General features: G+C 38.1%; 1 protein-coding gene across 3 annotated transcripts in view; it reads left to right on the top strand.

The window, feature by feature from the left end:
* The window catches only part of LOC149000985 (ADP-ribosylation factor GTPase-activating protein AGD4-like), a 78,981-nt gene that overhangs the window by 43,177 nt on the left and 16,888 nt on the right, over positions 1 to 18,916 (top strand). For all 3 annotated transcript variants that reach the window (XM_089140089.1, XM_089140086.1, XM_089140088.1), the window contains 5 exons: positions 7,390 to 7,608; positions 11,202 to 11,288; positions 11,526 to 11,798; positions 12,474 to 12,595; positions 16,133 to 16,223. In XM_089140089.1, the coding sequence (XP_088996215.1) occupies positions 7,390 to 7,608; positions 11,202 to 11,288; positions 11,526 to 11,798; positions 12,474 to 12,595; positions 16,133 to 16,223 (792 nt within the window). The remainder of the gene's footprint in view (positions 1 to 7,389; positions 7,609 to 11,201; positions 11,289 to 11,525; positions 11,799 to 12,473; positions 12,596 to 16,132; positions 16,224 to 18,916) is intronic.

Genomic DNA, 18,916 nt, shown 5'->3' with positions numbered 1-18,916 from the left:
CATTCAATAGACGCCAAAAAAAGGATTTAAACTTAGGATGAAGTGGTAATTTCCAAAAAACTTTACGCCATCTTAAGTAATCATTTTGCAATTCTTGGTTTTGTAATTTTAACAGCGCTTTTCCTGCTTTCTTGGCGGAGAAGTCACCATTTGTCGAAATAAGTGAGATCCATGAATCACTTGAAGGCGTTAAGCTAATGGAATGGAGAAAGGAAGGGGGTTTGGGGGGGATTGTGAATCAGGTTAGAGGTAGAAGATGACTCCCTATGTATATGTCCTATAGAGGACCAAACTTTTTTCACTGTTGTGTTTTGGTGATATAGTTCAAAATTGGTGGATCCCACTGTGTGGTTTTGAGTTGAGTGGACCCATGGGTCAAACCAAATGAGCTATTTTTCCATCTCTGATCTTCCTTAGCCCCATAGTTTGCAATTGGGGTAGGGATGCTGCAAATGCTATTCCAAATGCACGATCCTCTCTTCTATTTCACTTTTGGGTGAAAAGGGGTTGAGTTGGGGGATATCTTGCTTTAAGAGTTTGAGCCCAGTTGGACTCTAGATTGGTGAGCATTCTCCATCCTTGTTTGAGCAAAAGAGTGGAGTTAATTTTTCCATTCGCTTGAAGCCTAATCCTCCTTGTTCTTTAGGCTTGTAGCAGTGGTCTCATGAGATTAGTGTTGACTGCTTTGATTTGTTTGGTTTTCCAAGTCAAAATCTTTGGGTTTATGTCGGGAAGATCTACAATGGAGGCTATTTACTTAATTAGGAGACTTATAGAAAGGTATAGAGAATGTAGGAAAGACCTTCATATGGTATTTATTGACCTAGAAAAAGCTTATGATAGAGTCCTTAGAGCGTTAATTTGGCAAGTACTAGAGAAAAGAAATGTTGCAAGTAAATATGTAGATATAGTTAAGGATATGTATGATAGTTCGGTGACTAGTGTTAGAACAGTGGGGGGACAAAGTAATGAATTCCCGATAACAGTTGGGCTACATCAAGGGTCAACTTTAAGCCCATATCTATTTGCACTGGTAATGGATGAATTAACCAAAGACATTCAAGATGAGGTCCCCTGGTGTATGCTTTTTGCGGATGATATTGTGTTGATTGATGAGACCCAAGTGGGGATTAATACCAAATTAGAATCATGGAGAGTAGCTTTGGAATCAAAAGGCTTTAAACTTAGTAGATCGAAGACAGAATATCTAGTTTGTAACTTTCATCATGATCGGGCAGATGATGAGGTAGTGATACTTGACGATAAAGAGATTCCTCAGAGTGATTGTTTTAGGTACCTAGGTTCAATAATAAGTAAAAGAGGTGATTTAGAGGATGAGGTTTCCCAAAGAATTAAAATAGGGTGGATGAAGTGGAGAGGTGCGTCCGGGGTCTTATGTGATCGGCGTATTCCATTAAAGCTTAAAGGAAAATTTTATAGGACCGTTGTTTGACCAGCTATGATGTACGGTGCAGAGTGTTGGGTTGTTAAAAAGAATCATATAGATAAACTCAATGTAGCAGAAATGAGGATGTTAAGATGGATGAGTGGCAAAACTAGGATGGATAAGATAAGAAACGATCATATTAGAGTTGGTCTGGGAGTTGCTCCCATAAGTGATAAGCTTAGAGAAAGTCGTTTGAGGTGGCACGGCCACGTTCAACGGAGACCTATAAATGCTCCTGTTCGAAGAAGTGATATAATCCATATTGAAGGAATTAAAATTTAGAAGAGCTAGGGGTAGACCTAAGATAACCTTAGGAGAAGTGGTGAGAAAGGATATGTATAGCTCAGGCCTTGTATCTAGCATGGCCTCGAACAGAACTGATTGGAGGGCAAGAATCCATGTAGCCGACCCCATTTAGTTGGGACAAGGCTTATTGATGTTGTTGTTGTTGTTCCAAGTCAAAATCTTTGGCATAGGGAATCTAGTTTTCTACATAAATGCTTGGGAAACTGAAACACTGCATCTAATACTGGGATTGGGATTGGAGAATTGACTTGTTTATCACCTCTCTTCTTGCATACGATAAGGATGTTGCCTTCAACATGGCCACTTTGTTTGTCATCTTTGTGAGCAGAAATTGGAGGTTTTTGGACTTTGCCCTTCCATGAAAAAGATTTATGCCGGGGTATATATCATCCTTTTTCATTTCAATGATACCTAGCATTAAAAGAATTGCATTTTTGTTGCCTTGCTCTACATTCCTTAAAAAGAATGCTCCGCTTTTCTCAAAGTTGATTTGTTGTCCTGTTATGTCGGAAAAAAGTTCCACAGTTGCTTTTAGGGCCAGAACATCTTCTTTTTCTGCCGAGCAGAAAAAGAAAGTATCATCTGTAAAGAAAAGATGAGAGATTTCTGGTGCAGTTCTTGCAATTTTTATACCATGGAAAAGATTTAGACTTATATATTCAGATAGAAATTGAGATAGGACTTCCATGGTGGTGAGGAAGAGGTAGGGGCTTAGGGGGCAACCTTGTCTCAACCCTCTTGATTTAGAGAACCAAAGGTTGGCGGTTCCATTTAGTTCGATGGAGAAAGAGGATGAGGACATTAGTGTATGGATCAGTTTACACCAATGTTCGTCAAATCCCCAAAGGTGAATGAGTTTTATCAGTACACCCTGTTCAACCCTGTCATAGGCCTTAGACATGTCTAGTTTCAAGGTGATATACCCCACCTTTCCTCTTGTCTTGCACAAGAAGTGGAAAATCTCTCATGCCATCATAATATTGTTAGTTATTTGTCTATTAGGAATAGGCACAAATGCTCCTTGACAAGGTGGAATGAGATTAACGAGACATGGCTTAATCCTGTTAGCCAGTATTTTGGCTAGGATCTTATAATTGACATTGCAAAGGCTGATTGATCTGAAATCCGAAACCACCTAGGTGGTTCTTTCTTTGGTATGAAATATAATAGGGTATGATTGGCACCAAAGGTTAGGGTAAGGTTGTTGAAGAAAGCATGCACAAAGAGCTAAACATCATGGCAGATCAAGTCCCAGTTTTTTTGGTAAAAGAAAGCTTTGAATCCATCATAGCCTAGGGCTTTGTGTATTACCATGGAGAAGAGCCAGGGGGGGAAGAGTTCCTCAACAAAGGAAGGGTCAAGGGGATTAGAGGAGGTGTAAAGTTCTTGCATTAAAGTGGAGAAAATGTTGGCAATTTGACTAGGTTCATCGTTCATGTTCTAGGGCCTTGATCTTTCTTTGATGACAGTGAATATGATAGTGCCTTGTGTTTCGGTCGCCATCCAAGACATTTTTCTTTGGTTTTTGGAACCAAAATTGTTCTTCAGCCATCAGTGCCCTTTGCAGGCCGCTTCTTTTATGGTTTATCAACTCTCTGTTTTGGGTAAGGGATTGCTCCAGTGCTTCAATTTCATCTCTGAGGTTATCAAACAGTGTGTCATTGTTTCCAAACACATTCCTGTTTCAGTTCTGAAGAAATCTGGACAGGTTTGCCAGATTTATTTCTAGGGTGAAGGTGCCATCCTGGGTCCATGTTTGATGAATGGCTTGACCAAAATCTGGGTGTTGATACCATGCGTTTTAGAAGCGAAATAACTTTCTTGCATCGGATGTTGAAGGTTCAATGCAAACAAAGATGGGGTTATGATCAGAAGCAGTTGCCGGCAGTATTTTTACATTGGCTTGTGGACACAGCCACTCAGCTCGGAGATGCAAAGAGATGATCAAGCCTTTGCTTTACCAAGTTGGGGGGCTTTTGCTTGTTTGACCAAGTGTAGTATACACGCGGTGCACAGATTTCTTGAAGAGAGTGAGGTAATTAGGGATTGAAGAGATGGTAATGATGGTGAAGCCTTGGACAAACTTCCAATTTTGCCTTCCGGTCTAAGGACTTCATTCAAATCTCTCATGATGATGAAAGGCATGCTTAGGTTGGTGATAAAAGAATGAAGATCATTCTAGAAGGATTTTCTATCAGAGTGAGATGGTGGTGCATGTACAAAGATTACTGTACATTGTACCTCCTGATCGGCGCATAAAATGTTAATGAGGGATGGAATCCCTTCTTACCAATACTATTTGCAAAAATCACAAGTTCAAGTTGCCTAAAACATTTCCTTTTGGACAGAACCAGAGCTTCATGATCCATGTATTTGGTTTCACAAAAGAAAGCCAGATCTGGCTTATGTTTTTTGACTATTTTGGATATACATTGTGTTGTGAATTTTCCATTTATTCCACGAACATTCCGTGACAAGATTCTCATGATAAGCAACCAGTGTAGCTTGAGATGTACAGTATAATAAGCAATGAGAAAGATTCCCTCCTTCTCAAAGGTCAATAAAAGATAGACAGATGGTAATTGTGATGAAAACAGTACAAACTAGAGCTAACAGAATAACTACAATCAAGGCACACAGTGGGTACAAGGCAGAAAGCAAACTCATACTAATGATACAACAAAAGCAAGGGCAAATTAAAGGAACAGAAGGGATTCAAAGATTCTGGTGAAAAGATCAAACAAAGCAACTGTCACAGTTATGCACTAAATCGGTTTCTATGGGGGGATGGGGATGTTGTTAAACCAGCAATGTAAAATAGCAAGAATAGGGATAAAGAAAACGATGCACCAATAAAAAAAATCACTATAGAGATGGTAGGGGAAAACCTGGGGGGTATCAGCTGGCTCCAGAATCTCATTTAGAACCGTTGGTGCAGGCAGTTGTTGCTCGGCATTGAGTGCGGAGTTGAGCATGTTTGCCTGTGCTAGGAAATTGTTGTAGCATGCCTCAACACTGGCTCTGAATCGCTTTAATACCAGTAGGGGTTGGGGGGAGTATGCAAGTACAAAGTCAAGGTTGTAATTAAGGGTGTCAGCAGGATCTGGTAGGTATGATATTGGAGTTCCCCTGTTTTTCAAAAATTTTCATGATTTTTTTGACCTTTTCATCCTTCATCAGACTACTCTGAGGTAGGCCCCCCCCTTTTTCTTTTTTTCTTTCTCTTATCCCTTCACATTGTTGCTCCCTGTGGTTTGCTTTTGGACAGGTTGGTTTCCAATGGCCTGAATGGAGGTGGCCGCAAGGGCATAGGAAGGGAGGTGTGAGAGCCTGACCCTGATTTCCTCGACACACCCAGACGATGAAGGTCATCTTAGTTGGTGGAATTTTCTCTTACTACTACATTTTTTGAAAGTACCAATGAGATTTTTAGTTGTTGAAGTTGCTTATAGGCGTGGAGACCCTGCGCCTTGAATGCCTTCCAACGCTTGGTAAAGCGGGGGGGGGGGGGGGGGGGGGGGGGGGGGGGGGGTTTTTTCCTAAGCAGTAAATTCAGATATTATTTTTTGAATCTATGAATTGCATTTATTAAAATTAGTCTAATAGCTAGCAAACTGCAATGTTATTACATAAAACAGGGAATTTTACAGACTTAAATCACAGGTTTAACATTCACAACATGATGACATGTAAAATAGAATTATAATTATGTAGGAGAAGAAGAAGGCTGTTATAATCAGAGATCTACAATTTTCAACATGATAAAAAGGAGGAAAAAAATACAATTATAGACTTAAATCACAGGTTTACAAATTACAATTCACAATGTGATGACATGTAATACAGAATTATAAATATTAGTGAGAAAAAGGCTGTTAAAAGGCTTAAATCACAGATTTATGATCCACGACATGATAATTCATAAAACAGATTTATAGAAATAGAGGGAAAGAAAATCTATGGAGAAGATTTGTTTAATCAATTCGATGCATTTGACTCAAATCAACTCATTTAGGTTTAAGTGTTTAACAAATGAAAGATTTGATTCCATGATTCATGGTGTACAAAGTTCATAAATAGATGGGTTGCCAAAAAAAGTTCATAAATAGATTGTATAATTAACAAATCAATTTCCCCGATAAAAAAAAAAAAAAGAAAAAAAGCATACAGGTTTGGTTTTAGGCAGATCAAGGTGTCGCTTAGATGCCAAACGGGCATTTTCTTGGCTTAAAAAAAATAAAAAAATAGTCGCTCTGTTCTCAAAAAACTGCTTTGTCGCACCTTGGCAGCGCTTTGACTACTATAGAACAGATAATAGTTGATCCTTAAAAATCTTTACTCTTGTTGTGTAATGGGTTTGCTTAGAGCCACTGATGCTTTTAGAGTCATGCACTGTTTGTGTATGATTCTTGTAATTAGGTAACTTGGTTTAGAATTAAATGTCAACTTACCACTGGTTTTGCCTCAGTGCATCCTAATAATTTAGTTGTACATGTTGACTATTTCAAGGTTACAAACATGCACTTGAATTTTGCCTGGAAAAGTGGGAACAATGTGAATATGAAAGTTTCCTATTGGGCCATTCGACGGGGAAACTTTAAAATTATGCAAAAGTTGATCCAATCGAGTTGCCTCAGTATTAAAAACAAAACAACTTATAGCTCTTGTTCAAGGCAATTACATTGAAGTGCATAGCTAGATAAGAGAAGTGATCAAGGTATAAAATTTTGGTTGAAACCAAAGTATTTCAGGTTCTGAATGAAATTGGACTGCAACCCTGCTTGTTTCGGCTGGCCATTTTGTTTGAGTATTTTGACCCGAAAGTGGAGAAATGCTCTAATTAGTCATCTCTAAACTTAGGAACCTTCAGTTTGAAAAATGGTAGTTTGATTTTGTATCCAAGTTGGTAGTGTGTGCTGTACCCTGCAGTGACTTTTGCAAATATATCCTATCCTATACATATGAAAGAACTAAAATATGCGATAGGAATGAAGAATATGTTTAGGCTGTAGATGTGTTATTGTTGCCATCAGTCAACGTGCAAGTAGTTGGTGATTGCTGAGGCCAGTCGATGTGTGATCTGTTGGAATTTGAAACAAAATGATAACTGATTTTTACATGTTGGAATTTTGAAAATTTTTATTATTGAATTATTTTGGATTTGACGGGGGTGGAAATTCCGCAAACCAAAATCTTTTACCTAGTGTACTGTGTACCACAATGAACTTATTCCTCTTTATATAAAATTTGTTTGCCCCACCCAGAAAAAGAGAGACATTTTGCAAGTTTCTCAAAATAATATAGCGTCCCCTGTGATGCTTGTCATTTTCCTGCAATATCCAAAGTTTACATCTTTAACAAACCAGCCAAACCTATTGGCTTAGCCATTATTGATTGTTAGATCCTTTTTTTAAGAAAGAAAGGGAAGATAATAAATAATAACTACGAAGGAAAGGAAACCCATAATTTTTAGCCAAATTGGCTTGATTTTGTTTGTTACCTGGTATGTATGCATGTTAGTTTATACATTTCAATTGTAAATATATTATTTATTGGATATGGATTCATAAAATTGTATCATAATACAATAGTTGTGAGAAAACTAATGCTAAAATTGCTTCTATTTGTGTGACCAGGGTTCTCAAACACATCTATCTGCTGGAGCACCTGAGCATGGTAGTCGCATGTTTAGCAGATTTAGATCCAGGCACAATAGAGCATCATCATATAGTGAAGAAAACATTGGCTGTCGTACCGTCGATCTTCGCACTTCAACAATAAAGATTGATGCAGAGCATTCTGATTTGCGATTATGTTTCCGAATAATTTCACCATTAAAAATGTATACGTTGCAGGTAATTTTTCTTTTATTTTTCCAGTCGAAACATAGAGTGAGTTGTGTTCCACCTCTGGTCTTAGATCCTCTCCCCGATATACAAGCTTGTTACTTCTGTAGTGGTTTAAGTCTGGAAATGTCACTGAGCTGAGCTATAGAAAGATTAAATCCTTGCACTCCATGACCCTGAATTATTTACCAGATGACGAGCTCTTTAGAAGAAGGGTGACGAAAATTATCCATCTCTCCATGCTCCTGTATCCAAGCCATTCGCATAACTCACATTCATGCTGTACTTAATTTGTGAAATAATTTATTACATGCATATTGTGCTTCTTGGGTTGTTAGATGGGTAATTGACTAGCCAATCTGATGAAGCAATGTCACTTATTTTTCGGGCCAAGTTTCAGCGTGAAACATCTATTCTGAAAGAAAAATGGATTCTCAAGTTTGTGTTGGCTGTATTCTAAGGGAGCATCAGTTGATGTGATGGTAAAAGCTAAGGGTGCTAGTTACCTCAGCCCATGGAACTAAATTTCCATTGAAATCTGTGATTTGTCAACCAGGATGAGATGACATTTTACACTAGAAAAATCCTTGGTTTCGACACGTTTGAACAATTGTTGACGATATTTTGGACATTTTGATTGTTTCGACCAATTTCCACTAGGCCATCATATTTTTTTGGTCGTATCCATGAAATCCCTGGTCTGGGGTAGTTCGAGTGAAATTTTGTTCTTTGGCTTTGTTGAAACCATGGTCGGTACCAAAATCTTTAACCTACCAATAAATGGTTGTGTGAGGACTGTCTGCAGTCGGCAGTCTACAGTTAGTACTTGTACAGGGTCAAAGCATTTATTTGTTTGTGACGACAGATCTTACCTCATGTTAAGGTTGCTCCGATGGTTTTGAGTCTGGAAACAACCTCCTTGTGAAACGGGTATAAGGCTGTGTACATTATGGCCCTCCCAGGACCTCACAGTGGTTTAGCATCTACCACTGAGTACTCCCTTTTTATAGTTTATTGTATGGTTATACTTTTTGACGTTGGTGTACTGCTACATAGTTTTTATTCATTCTTAATACATATTTCAATTGTTTTATCGAATGTTGTGTATTTTATTACTATGTGTGCAATAAGTTGTATATGAGAAAAGATGTGGAAATGTATAGTGTACTTTACAAACCTAGGGTCCCAAACTTCCATTTTGGGTGATTTTTGGTTTTACAATTTAAAAAATGTGCAAGCGCCGTGCCTGAGGCTTCCTTTGGGAAGGATCATTCTTGAATCTAGCATATATAAGTGCCTTGGTTTTTGGGTATCAAGTACTTGTGGTTTATTGTTTATATATATATTGGAGTTTAGATGTTTATGGATCTTCTGTGTATACACTAGTATCTGTCACTCACCCATTGTGCCTCCTACTTCAACTGAAACATATGGTTAATTGGGATTTATTCCACTTTCTGATGACCATATCATCATAGAACTGCTACTTCCGAACACCAGGCATTCAAATCCCCATTTATATGTTGTGTCGTTACACTATGTTCACCATTTTCTAGACCCATATGGGCCTTGATTATCATGGTTCAAGATCTTGATATTGAGACCCACCTCACCAACTCAAAAAAGCAAGTTCGTTGAGATCTCACTGAGTTGGTAAAAATAATTCCTTCCAACCCCCGAGTTCCCCCCCCCCCTCCCACCAAAAAAAAGAAATAAAAGAAAAAACAACTGGAGGCTCCAACTCAAGGGGTAATAGGGGTCATTTGGGGCCGAAACTTGCTATCCAGTCTAATTCAGCCCTTCTGAACATACTGGTGATATCAGATTTGTGAAAAAAATAATACACACATAAGTTCCACTTCAGACCGGAAGTTGAAATCTACTGTGCTGAAGTAAAACCTTAAAGTGGCATATTATACAGATCATATACTCATGCATTAATGCTTGAAGTAAAAATTCAAACAAGTCTAATACATTACACATGTTCATAGTTCGAATTACAAAGTTTAAATGATAATTCATTAATTAAAGTTACAACTCGAGTGTCTAAACTGAATGTGCTAAGCACATCATCTCGTCTAGCTAAATGGAAAAAGTGAGATGTCTCGCAAGTTCTCCTACCATGTTGAGTGTCATAGTCTATGTTAGTCTAATGAAAGCATTTCCCCCCCTTCTTCCATGGTCTGATGATTCTGTGTATGTTTTCCGTACATTTCTAAACAAGTGATTTATTAGATGGTATGTCTGGTCTGGTGCATCTTTTATTTAGTCATAATATGGTTATCAAAGCGGCCGCCTAGGCGGCAAAGCGGTTTTTGAACCGCTTAAATTGTTGCCGCTTAACTAACGGGCTAATTTCTTGCTGCTTTTTTGCTTAGGCACTACCACTTTGCCGCCTTTTGCGCGATATTGCCGCCTAGATGCTAAAGTAACCGTTTTTTTTTTTTTTTTTTCATTTTGTAATTTGTGCATATTTTTATTATTTTTTTTAATCATAATTTATTCTACAATGCTGTATATAAATTTAAATGTGAGCCATTTCGGAATCGAGGCCCAATTTGCAAATGAACTCCGAGGCCCAAAGTGCCTGTCGGCAACAGAATGTGAAGCATGAGCCATATTCAATATTGATAATCAATGAATCATTAAATAAACAATGACTTGGAAATTGGAATAATGAGATCATTAATTTATCATGTCGGCACTATTTGGTTAAAAAAAGGGAAAAATTGTTACATCAATTCTGATTACTGATCTATGCACAAGAGTACAAGACACTTATTTTGTGTCACACTATCATAGAGGTAAGTAAGAATGTAAAATTACTATTTTCATTTTTCACATTGATTACTGACATAGTACATACTACATAATTATTGTTATGAATCTTATGATGCTTGATGAGATTAAGTTATGTTTTTAATATTTTTTTGGATAATTTTTCATAATTGTGATTCTTGAATGTTTTTTTTATTTTTATTTTTATGAATGTGATTGTTGAATGTTTGTTTAGTACTTTAGTTTATTATAAAAAGTATTTGTACTAAAAAGTAGTTATATTAAAAATATTGACTTAACCGCTTTTGTTGCTTTATTGCCGCCTAAGCGCCGCTTAGTCGCCTAAACGCCAAGACGGAGCCCCAATCGCTTTAGTCGCTTTGCCGCTTTAATAACCTTGAGTCATATATAGTTTGGTGATAGTGAGAAGGCAGACAACCATGATCTCCTATACCATTTTCTTCAGATAGATAAGATGCCAAGTTCCGATCAAATTTCTGTTGGTCTGTCACTCTGTCACTTTCTAGTCTTGTGGAGATCTGGACTGATGATCTGGCGTCCACTTTGTTTGGGCTTGTCAGCATTCTTGTTGAATGGTTTTTAGACTTACCAGACTTTCTAACGTCTTTATAAATGTATAATTTTGAATGGGAATGTTAAATTGGTCTGAATTTAAACCATGAATAGATAATGATGTGGACAACTGCTCCTCCAGTATGGTTTTTATTTGGTTTTAGATGATGAATTGGCTTGTCCCTGGACTAGTGTATTGGTACTTTGCTCTTCTCGCTCATCATCCTTTGATGCCATTTCCTTTTTTGCAGGCTGAAAATGAAGCAGAGAGAATGGATTGGATTAATAAGATAAGAGGCGTCATTGCAACCCTCCTAAATTCCCCTTTCCTAGAACAGGTTAATGTTCATTTCACCTTTTTCCTTTTTCTTTTCTATTCTTTTCTTCTCTCTCTCTCTTTTTTTTTTTTTGGGTCAGAGGGGGGGGGTTGGGATGGGGGTGTGGGCCGTGTGGCATTCTGTGGGTTACTGGCATTCACAACGTCATGTGTTGATACAAGTAGCAGCCCTTACTAACTTATCCCAAAAAAAAAGTATAGAGTCCTTGCTAACAAGTTCCTGATCGTATGATTGCAGCTCCCGCCTGGAAGGAAAGATAGCAACAATGACAGCACAGTTAATGGTGCCGGGAGTGAATCTTCATTATTGAATGACAATTTAGTGTCAGTAGATGACTTGAAATTCAAAGGACTGGATGACGTTTCCAAAATTCTCAGGAAAATTCCTGGCAATGATTTTTGTGCTGAATGTAGTGCTTCTGAACCTGAATGGGCATCTCTAAATCTCGGGGTCCTGTTGTGTATTGAATGTTCAGGTGTACACCGAAATCTTGGAGTTCACATTTCAAAGGTTTGTTATTAGTAAAACAGCAAATTTGCTTTGTTACTTTTTTCATTGTTTCATTCAGTCATTCAGCTCTTTGCAGTTAAAACCTGAATCTGTAGGTAACCTTTGGAAAAGGTAAGAATGGATAGAAGCACAGAGCAGGCAGACTGATCACATGCGTGATTATCCCCCCACTTATCAGTGGTCTACCATAGTTTAATTTTTATTTTTTATGTAGGTATGTGTTTATCATCATTATCATTCTGTCATATCAAGGCTCATGCTACTGACTTGATGTTAAATGTGGTTTTTTAGGACCATGATTTCTTTAAAACAGAACAAGCCCCTTTACTGTCTGTCTTTGGAGATAACTATCCTAGTCAATTCAGGACTGCCTTGAAAATAATGGCCAATCAGTCACTAGTTCTATACCGAAAACTTAATTTGTTAACTTGGTTTATTATGAAAGACAAGCTTAATGCGTGTGATCCATTTTATAGGTCTTGCTGTATGCGCTAGTCCAGAAATTTTACTCCTGCATACCTTCTGCTGAGAATCATCATCTGATGTTACTTGAGTTAAAAAAACTAGCATCAGACATTCTTTTTTTTACTAGGTTGTAGCAATGGATTCATGCTTTTGTATTAATATAATATAATATTACTGACTTTGACTTATAAAATACCCTGTCAACTGCAGGTGAGATCTATAGTATTAGATGTCAAGGTCTGGGAGCCAAGTATCATGGAACTCTTTGGTGCACTGGGTAATGCTTATTGTAACTCTGTGTGGGAGGAATTGCTCCAGCTTTCAGATGAGAGGTACTATTCATTTAGATTAGCTCTTGAGCTCTTGAGATCTTTAGCATCTATTTGCAAATAACGGATATCATATTGCCCCTGTTATTCCTTTTACTTGATAATAAATATGTTTACAACTTAATGTTGAGAAAAGGCATGTAACTCTCGTATTTGTGCATGTTTATCAACATGCGTGATAATATTATCTTTTTTTAATGGGGCTACTCTATCATTCTAGGAAAGAGTACATGATGAAAAGCAGATAAATATAGGACCATAATAGCCTAATAGGCAACCCAAGAGGGGGATGAATTTGGGAATTGTAAACTAAGATCCCAACCTGAAAATTTTGTTTGAATCACAATAAGCTATTCTCAAATATCCAATTGTTAGTTAAAGCACAATAAAATAAACATAGTAGATAAGGGAAAAAGATATGGCTCAGACAAGATTAGAAGTGGTTTGCGTAAAAGCCCAAAGCTCTCCTCAGCTTGGAAGTTTTCTGACCAACACCTGGACACGGATTGACTGGAGTCTTCTTTAAGAGTGCAAGTGACACTTGATGTATGGGTAAATTTGCTTCCACGGATCTGCCCCAGAAGTCTATTGTTAGATACTCCTTTTGAACATCATCTGGAGGATAAGCTGGTTGATTGGTCTTGCATCCATTTTCGTAAGGGTGTTCTCAGTAACCAGTGGATCATGTACTGGTTGTCACTCTGAAGCACATTGATCGTGGCCGGTCACCAGCAATCACTAGTCCATACTCCCATTAAAATCCATTGATTGTACTTGTGCCCCGTTGCCTGTACAATAAACATATTACATGTTTAGTCCAATTTAAATGGGTTGTGAGTTAGCATATAAAATTCATTCATCCATCAGCACCTCTTTGAATCTGGGTTGAACAAATGTTTGACTCTATGAATAGCTGAATTCTGGTGGGGGTTTTATTTGGGGCTGGGGTGGGGGTGGGGTTTGGGGCAGCGGAAGGAGGGAGGGAGTGGGAGGTGGCTTCAGCTGTAAAAAAATCATGTTTCTTGTCTTTTAGTTTTTACTTTGAAGGACTTAATGTATGAAATAAGTAAACTTTGTCACATTATTCATTAAATGCAAACAACTGCTCATCAGTCTTACCATCGCCCTCTCTTCTTCACAACTTGGTGACATTCCATAAATGTCCAGTTAGCTAGCAACAAGTATGCCAATGACTTCTAAAATCACATTGTGCATATGCAACACCTTTACGTCTATGGTTAACACTTCAGTGACTCAGTCAGGGTCATAGTTGTGAAGGTGTTTGAACGTGCTTATATTTTACATTGAAATTTAACATTAAGCCAATTTAGCTCATCATGAATCAGTAGCACATTAAGTATAAGCATCTACCCTCAAACCAGAATACCATCCACACACACAATCTCATAGCATCATACATCTGATTGCAACCGCAAAGCACTGAATTTGAAATCAAAGCATAGTTGTCATGATGCTTAGGTAATCTAAGGCATTCAAAGGGTTGAAATCAAGTTTTCACCACTTAGGCAAGCAAAGCATCTGCCTAGGTGACTCCTTGACGACAATGAAATCAAGTAACCATCAATCAGCATTCAGGGTAACTCTTGTGTTTTTTGCATCTTCGGTGGTTTAAAGTAGTTTCTAAACTTTGGGCTGGGATTGTTATTGATCAACGGAGCTGTTTGAACCTTATCTAGTCTTCCATCTTTTTCTTTGGGCATTTGCGTAGAAATTGAAATCAAGCAATCATTGAGCAGCATAGAATATATAAGACATAAAAAGGAAGACAAAGGAAGAAGGGAAACAGAAGCCCAACGGATCCAATGAGGAGAATGTAGGGAATATTGCCAGTTTCTTTCCATGATAGGTTGATATTAGGGTTGCAGCATGTGGTGAAGGGTAAACAACAAACACATGAACAACAGAGACAGGGTATTGTGTGCACTTGAGTTTCATAATCTTTGCAGTATTGTCTTTTTTCTTGACTACATGACTCCCTGCATCTCGGCTAATGTATACTCTGAACACACACATTTGATGTGGTTAGAGAATATATGTCGCTTCTTTAGAATATCACAACACAACCAAGACATCTCGAGGCGACACTTAGGTGCTCACTGTTCATGACTGCACTAATTCAAGCACCTTCCCGGCCCTAAGAAAACCACTTGCATGCCTAGGGTGTGCATAGGTGACCTATTTACAACGATGAACATAGTCTCCTCTGTGGGTCTCTACCTTGATTCCTCTGAGCTAAATCAATGACTTTGTTTTTATTATGTGGCGTCCAAGCCACAACGTACTCTTTTTTTATTGTGGGTGCCTAACCCATGTTAGTGTTCTGAACTCACATTTGTGATTAGGAGAGCAGTTATGGTCATCTATACATTCATCCAGTGATTAAATCAGACCAGAAGTTTAGGGCCTGTTTGGTTACATGAGTCTGGAGATTTCAAATCTATAGAGTTATAATTTATAAAATTAGATGTTTGGTTGTGGAATGAAATCTGTGGATTCATTCTAAAAAACTATTTGATCGACATGATTTTTGTGAATGTGCAAATGTATAGCTTTTTTGAAATCTCTGGATTTCACCCCTTACCCATAAATCTACATATTCACGTTTTTAGTGTAAAAAGATGAATCTCTAGATTTCATGAATCTAGAGATTTTTACAACCAAACGGGTATAATTCTCAGATTCATGAATCCAGAGATTTGAAATCTCTGGATTCATGTAACCAAACAGGCCCTTAGGTAATATGTGAAGAAGAAATTTAGCTTCTTTCTGCATATGTGAAAGTTTCCTTTCGTGATCAATCGTATGTTTAGAAGAATATGCTTCAGGAAAACCTTGTACTGTCCTGATGCAATATGTTGGTAGTGGTAGAGCTCAATTACCTGAAAAATTTTAAAAAAAAAGAAAAAACCCAATCTCTGTTGAACTCCCTGCTTCTTAGTTCAGACAAAAATACAGAAGCTTTCCCTTTCCTTCATTCCATGATAAAAAACCAACTGATTGCAAGTTGCAACTTGAAAAAGAACAAAAATTACAAAACAAAAGGGGAAGTAACTTACAAAGAATGAATTGGCCATGATACCATTTCAGTGCAATTCTTGATCCATAATATCTCTGTGGTTGGCTTTTCAAGTGATCTCTGTCTTTTTCTTTGACGATGCTTCTCTAGCAATGGGCTAAAGATATTGGGTGTTGCTGTGAAAAGTAAAGAGAAAAGGCAAACAAGTAAAATAAATTCTGATTCCTCATTCCTGACTGCATCTTCCAGTTCATCTTGTATAGCTAATGTATATGTATCTTCCATGCATGTCACTAGTTGTTTATGCTTTCTAGGCTTAGCAAACTTGGTAGGTGGAACATCAACATATTTAAGGGAACCTTATTTTACAATGGTTATATTTCTTACTGCATGTCCTTTTCAGACTGCCTAGTTGAGTACGCCTGGGGTGACCTTGACTACAGCGTCCATCTTCTCATCGTGTACAAATTGACGACTTTTTGTTTGTTTTGGTCTATATGCAGAAATGATGAGTCAAATGCAATCTTATTATCTGTAACCAAACCTGGTCCAAAAGATCCTATTTCAAAAAAGGAGAAATATATTAATTCGAAGGTAATTGTTTGGATTCCATCACTTAAGTAGTTTTGTTGTTATCTTGATTTAGTTCTTAGTTCTTTTTTCCTGTTGATGAGTGCATAAGGACCTTTGTGATATTCCAAGGAACAAAGTAGTAGTTGTCCTAGTCATGGATCGAGGTTTCGGTTATGAGGTCGGTTTGACCTGCCCAAAAACCAAAATTTCCACTCGGTTGAAACCTGATTTTTCTTTTGAAGTTTTGACCCTAGGTTTTGGGTCTTGTATGACCTCCAAATGATCCGAATTTTTGCCTCCTACCTATTTAAAGCATTACAAACACAATGAAACTAGTATTTTACCAAAAAAACTTTTGAAAAGTTAACATTCAAGTATACTAACAAATAACAAGAATTGATTAGTACCAACTAGCACCTACCGAGTACCAACTGTATTATATAACATGTTTAGAACTTAAAACTTTCAACTTACAAAGTTTCAATTTACATTGACAAGTAAACATCAAATGAACAAAAGTGCTATTGTGCTAGGTTTAATACACGTGTCCCCGTATGCTCCGCTCCTCGTACCAACCACAATACATATCTCATGACATATGGTGACGATGGTTGTTGAAGTAGTTGACAATTGCAGCTCTATATATTGTGTCATCAACAATGCTAAGATATCCTAATGGTGGGAATACACAATTCGGATAGGGAAGTCTTAATAGAGGGGCTGGTGGATGTGGTTCAATGCCGAAGATTTGCTCCAAACATACGTGACCTTAAGTTAGGATTGACATAAGTAGCATCCTGGTACCCATATACCACCCCATCAAACCCTGGATACTACATCCTAGTGTGTCCAATTAGTGTCTGATAGCCAGGAGGGACACCGTAAGGTCCATAACCAGAACTAGAAGCTGAAACAACACTCTCTATAGCACTATCATGTCACTAGGAATCTGCGGGTCTGTACTAGCCTAATCCTTTTGAGGTGAAGCCTCTAGAATCATCTAAACTCATAGATCCTATAGAGCCTACCAAGCTCCCTGCATCAATCGGACAGTAAGTTCCATATGATGATGTGTCCTCTGTGTCATCCTCATCCACATAATATCCATATTTGGGCTTTTCCCCCTTTCCCTTCCTGTTATATGTTGAAGCAGCACGACCTTGAGATGCAGCTCCACCATGATCTGTATCCTGTTGCATGGGTGAACCGGCTCTCACCCGTGAATCTCGGTGGTCCTCCCCTTCCCTGACTCTCAACTAGTGTTGGTGGTGCTCCTCCCCTATGATCAGCTGAATCTTGTTTACAAGGTCCTCCATCATCGTCGTCGTCCCTTCCATCTCCACCACCATCATCATCATCGTCATCATGGGGCATGCCTGAGTCACATCATCCTTGCTGTCCAACCATACAATCAAATCCTTACTCTGGGTGGATGCACCGGCGTGTGGCACAAAGGGACGGGCGAGCACTACATGTGCAATCCCCTCATTGACCAAGAAGTCATTCACATCAGCCCCCATCTGTTGTGTAATATGTCTATTGGGACAACCTCCCTCCTCATCCAGCAACGACTCTCCTCTGTCCCTGACCCACTCAAATAATGGGTTCTCATCATCATCCTCCACCTCAAAGATGTCATCTAACTCTATCATGTTATTCTCTTTATCCATCCTCTATCTAATATGGTTCTCCCTCAGTTTTATATCATAGTAAAAGTAGACAAGGTCCTCTTGATGCTTTATACCCACTTGTTTGTGCCTCTTTGAGTGGATGAGGTTGAAGGTGCTCCAATTCCGCTCACAACCAATGGGCAGAACATGTCTGTGAGAGCACTTCTACATGCAATCATGGTCTAGTGGGGTGAGTTATAACCATATTGCAACCACCATTCAGCAGCAACAACATGTGGAATTCAATTAGTAAAGTTATAAACTGAGTGTCAATACGTAAGTAACTAACTGAAAGATAGAATATAAATAATTAAATATATAAAGAATTAACTTACCCCTAAGGTTGGATTCTTGCCCGATATGGCCACGGAGTGACTGAAACTCCCAGTAGCATCCCTAAATGCCTTCATCTAACATAAAAACAATAACTAGGTTAGTAACTTAGTATGAAACTATAAATTATGAATTATGAAATCACAATCTAACCTCCATATTGATGATTGCTTGTCTAAATGGATCCAGTTTCATCCCCTTCACTACAGTTTGGACAACATCTATCAAATCTTGCCTTCATCCCAAGCATATCTTTGTAGTGGTACTTGGGTTTTAGATAGTATATTGAGTAACAAGTGAGAATAAGAGAGAATAGTGTGATAATAAAATGAAGATTAAATCCACCACTAAACTAAATAACTCACCAGCCTTATGTATTGGATGTTGCAGCTGCTTCTCCCATTTGTTTTAAATGATGTCGAGAATTTTCTTGTTGCCCTGTGGATGGATTTGAGCAACCGGCTTCTTCATCTTTTCTACTGCAGCCCATGTGTGTGGTAGAGTTGGTCTTTTATGTTGATCTATTATCCTCAAAACGTGCACCACGGGCTCAAGCATCTTCACAACAATCCTCACATTATTCTAGAAGGAGTAACTTTGTATGGTATTCTATGCTCTCCTCCTTCTTGTGGTTGAAGAACCCTCCTAGTTAAACCACTCCTTCGATGTGAACATGGTCCTAAGGCCAATTTTCTTGCTCTCAAAGGTCTG

Source organism: Hakea prostrata, chromosome 11 (genome assembly GCF_041222555.1).
Source record: "Hakea prostrata isolate BN-2017 chromosome 11, UWA_Hpros_2, whole genome shotgun sequence".
Lineage (NCBI taxonomy): Eukaryota > Viridiplantae > Streptophyta > Magnoliopsida > Proteales > Proteaceae > Hakea > Hakea prostrata.
This window is presented reverse-complemented; position numbering and strand designations above follow the sequence as displayed.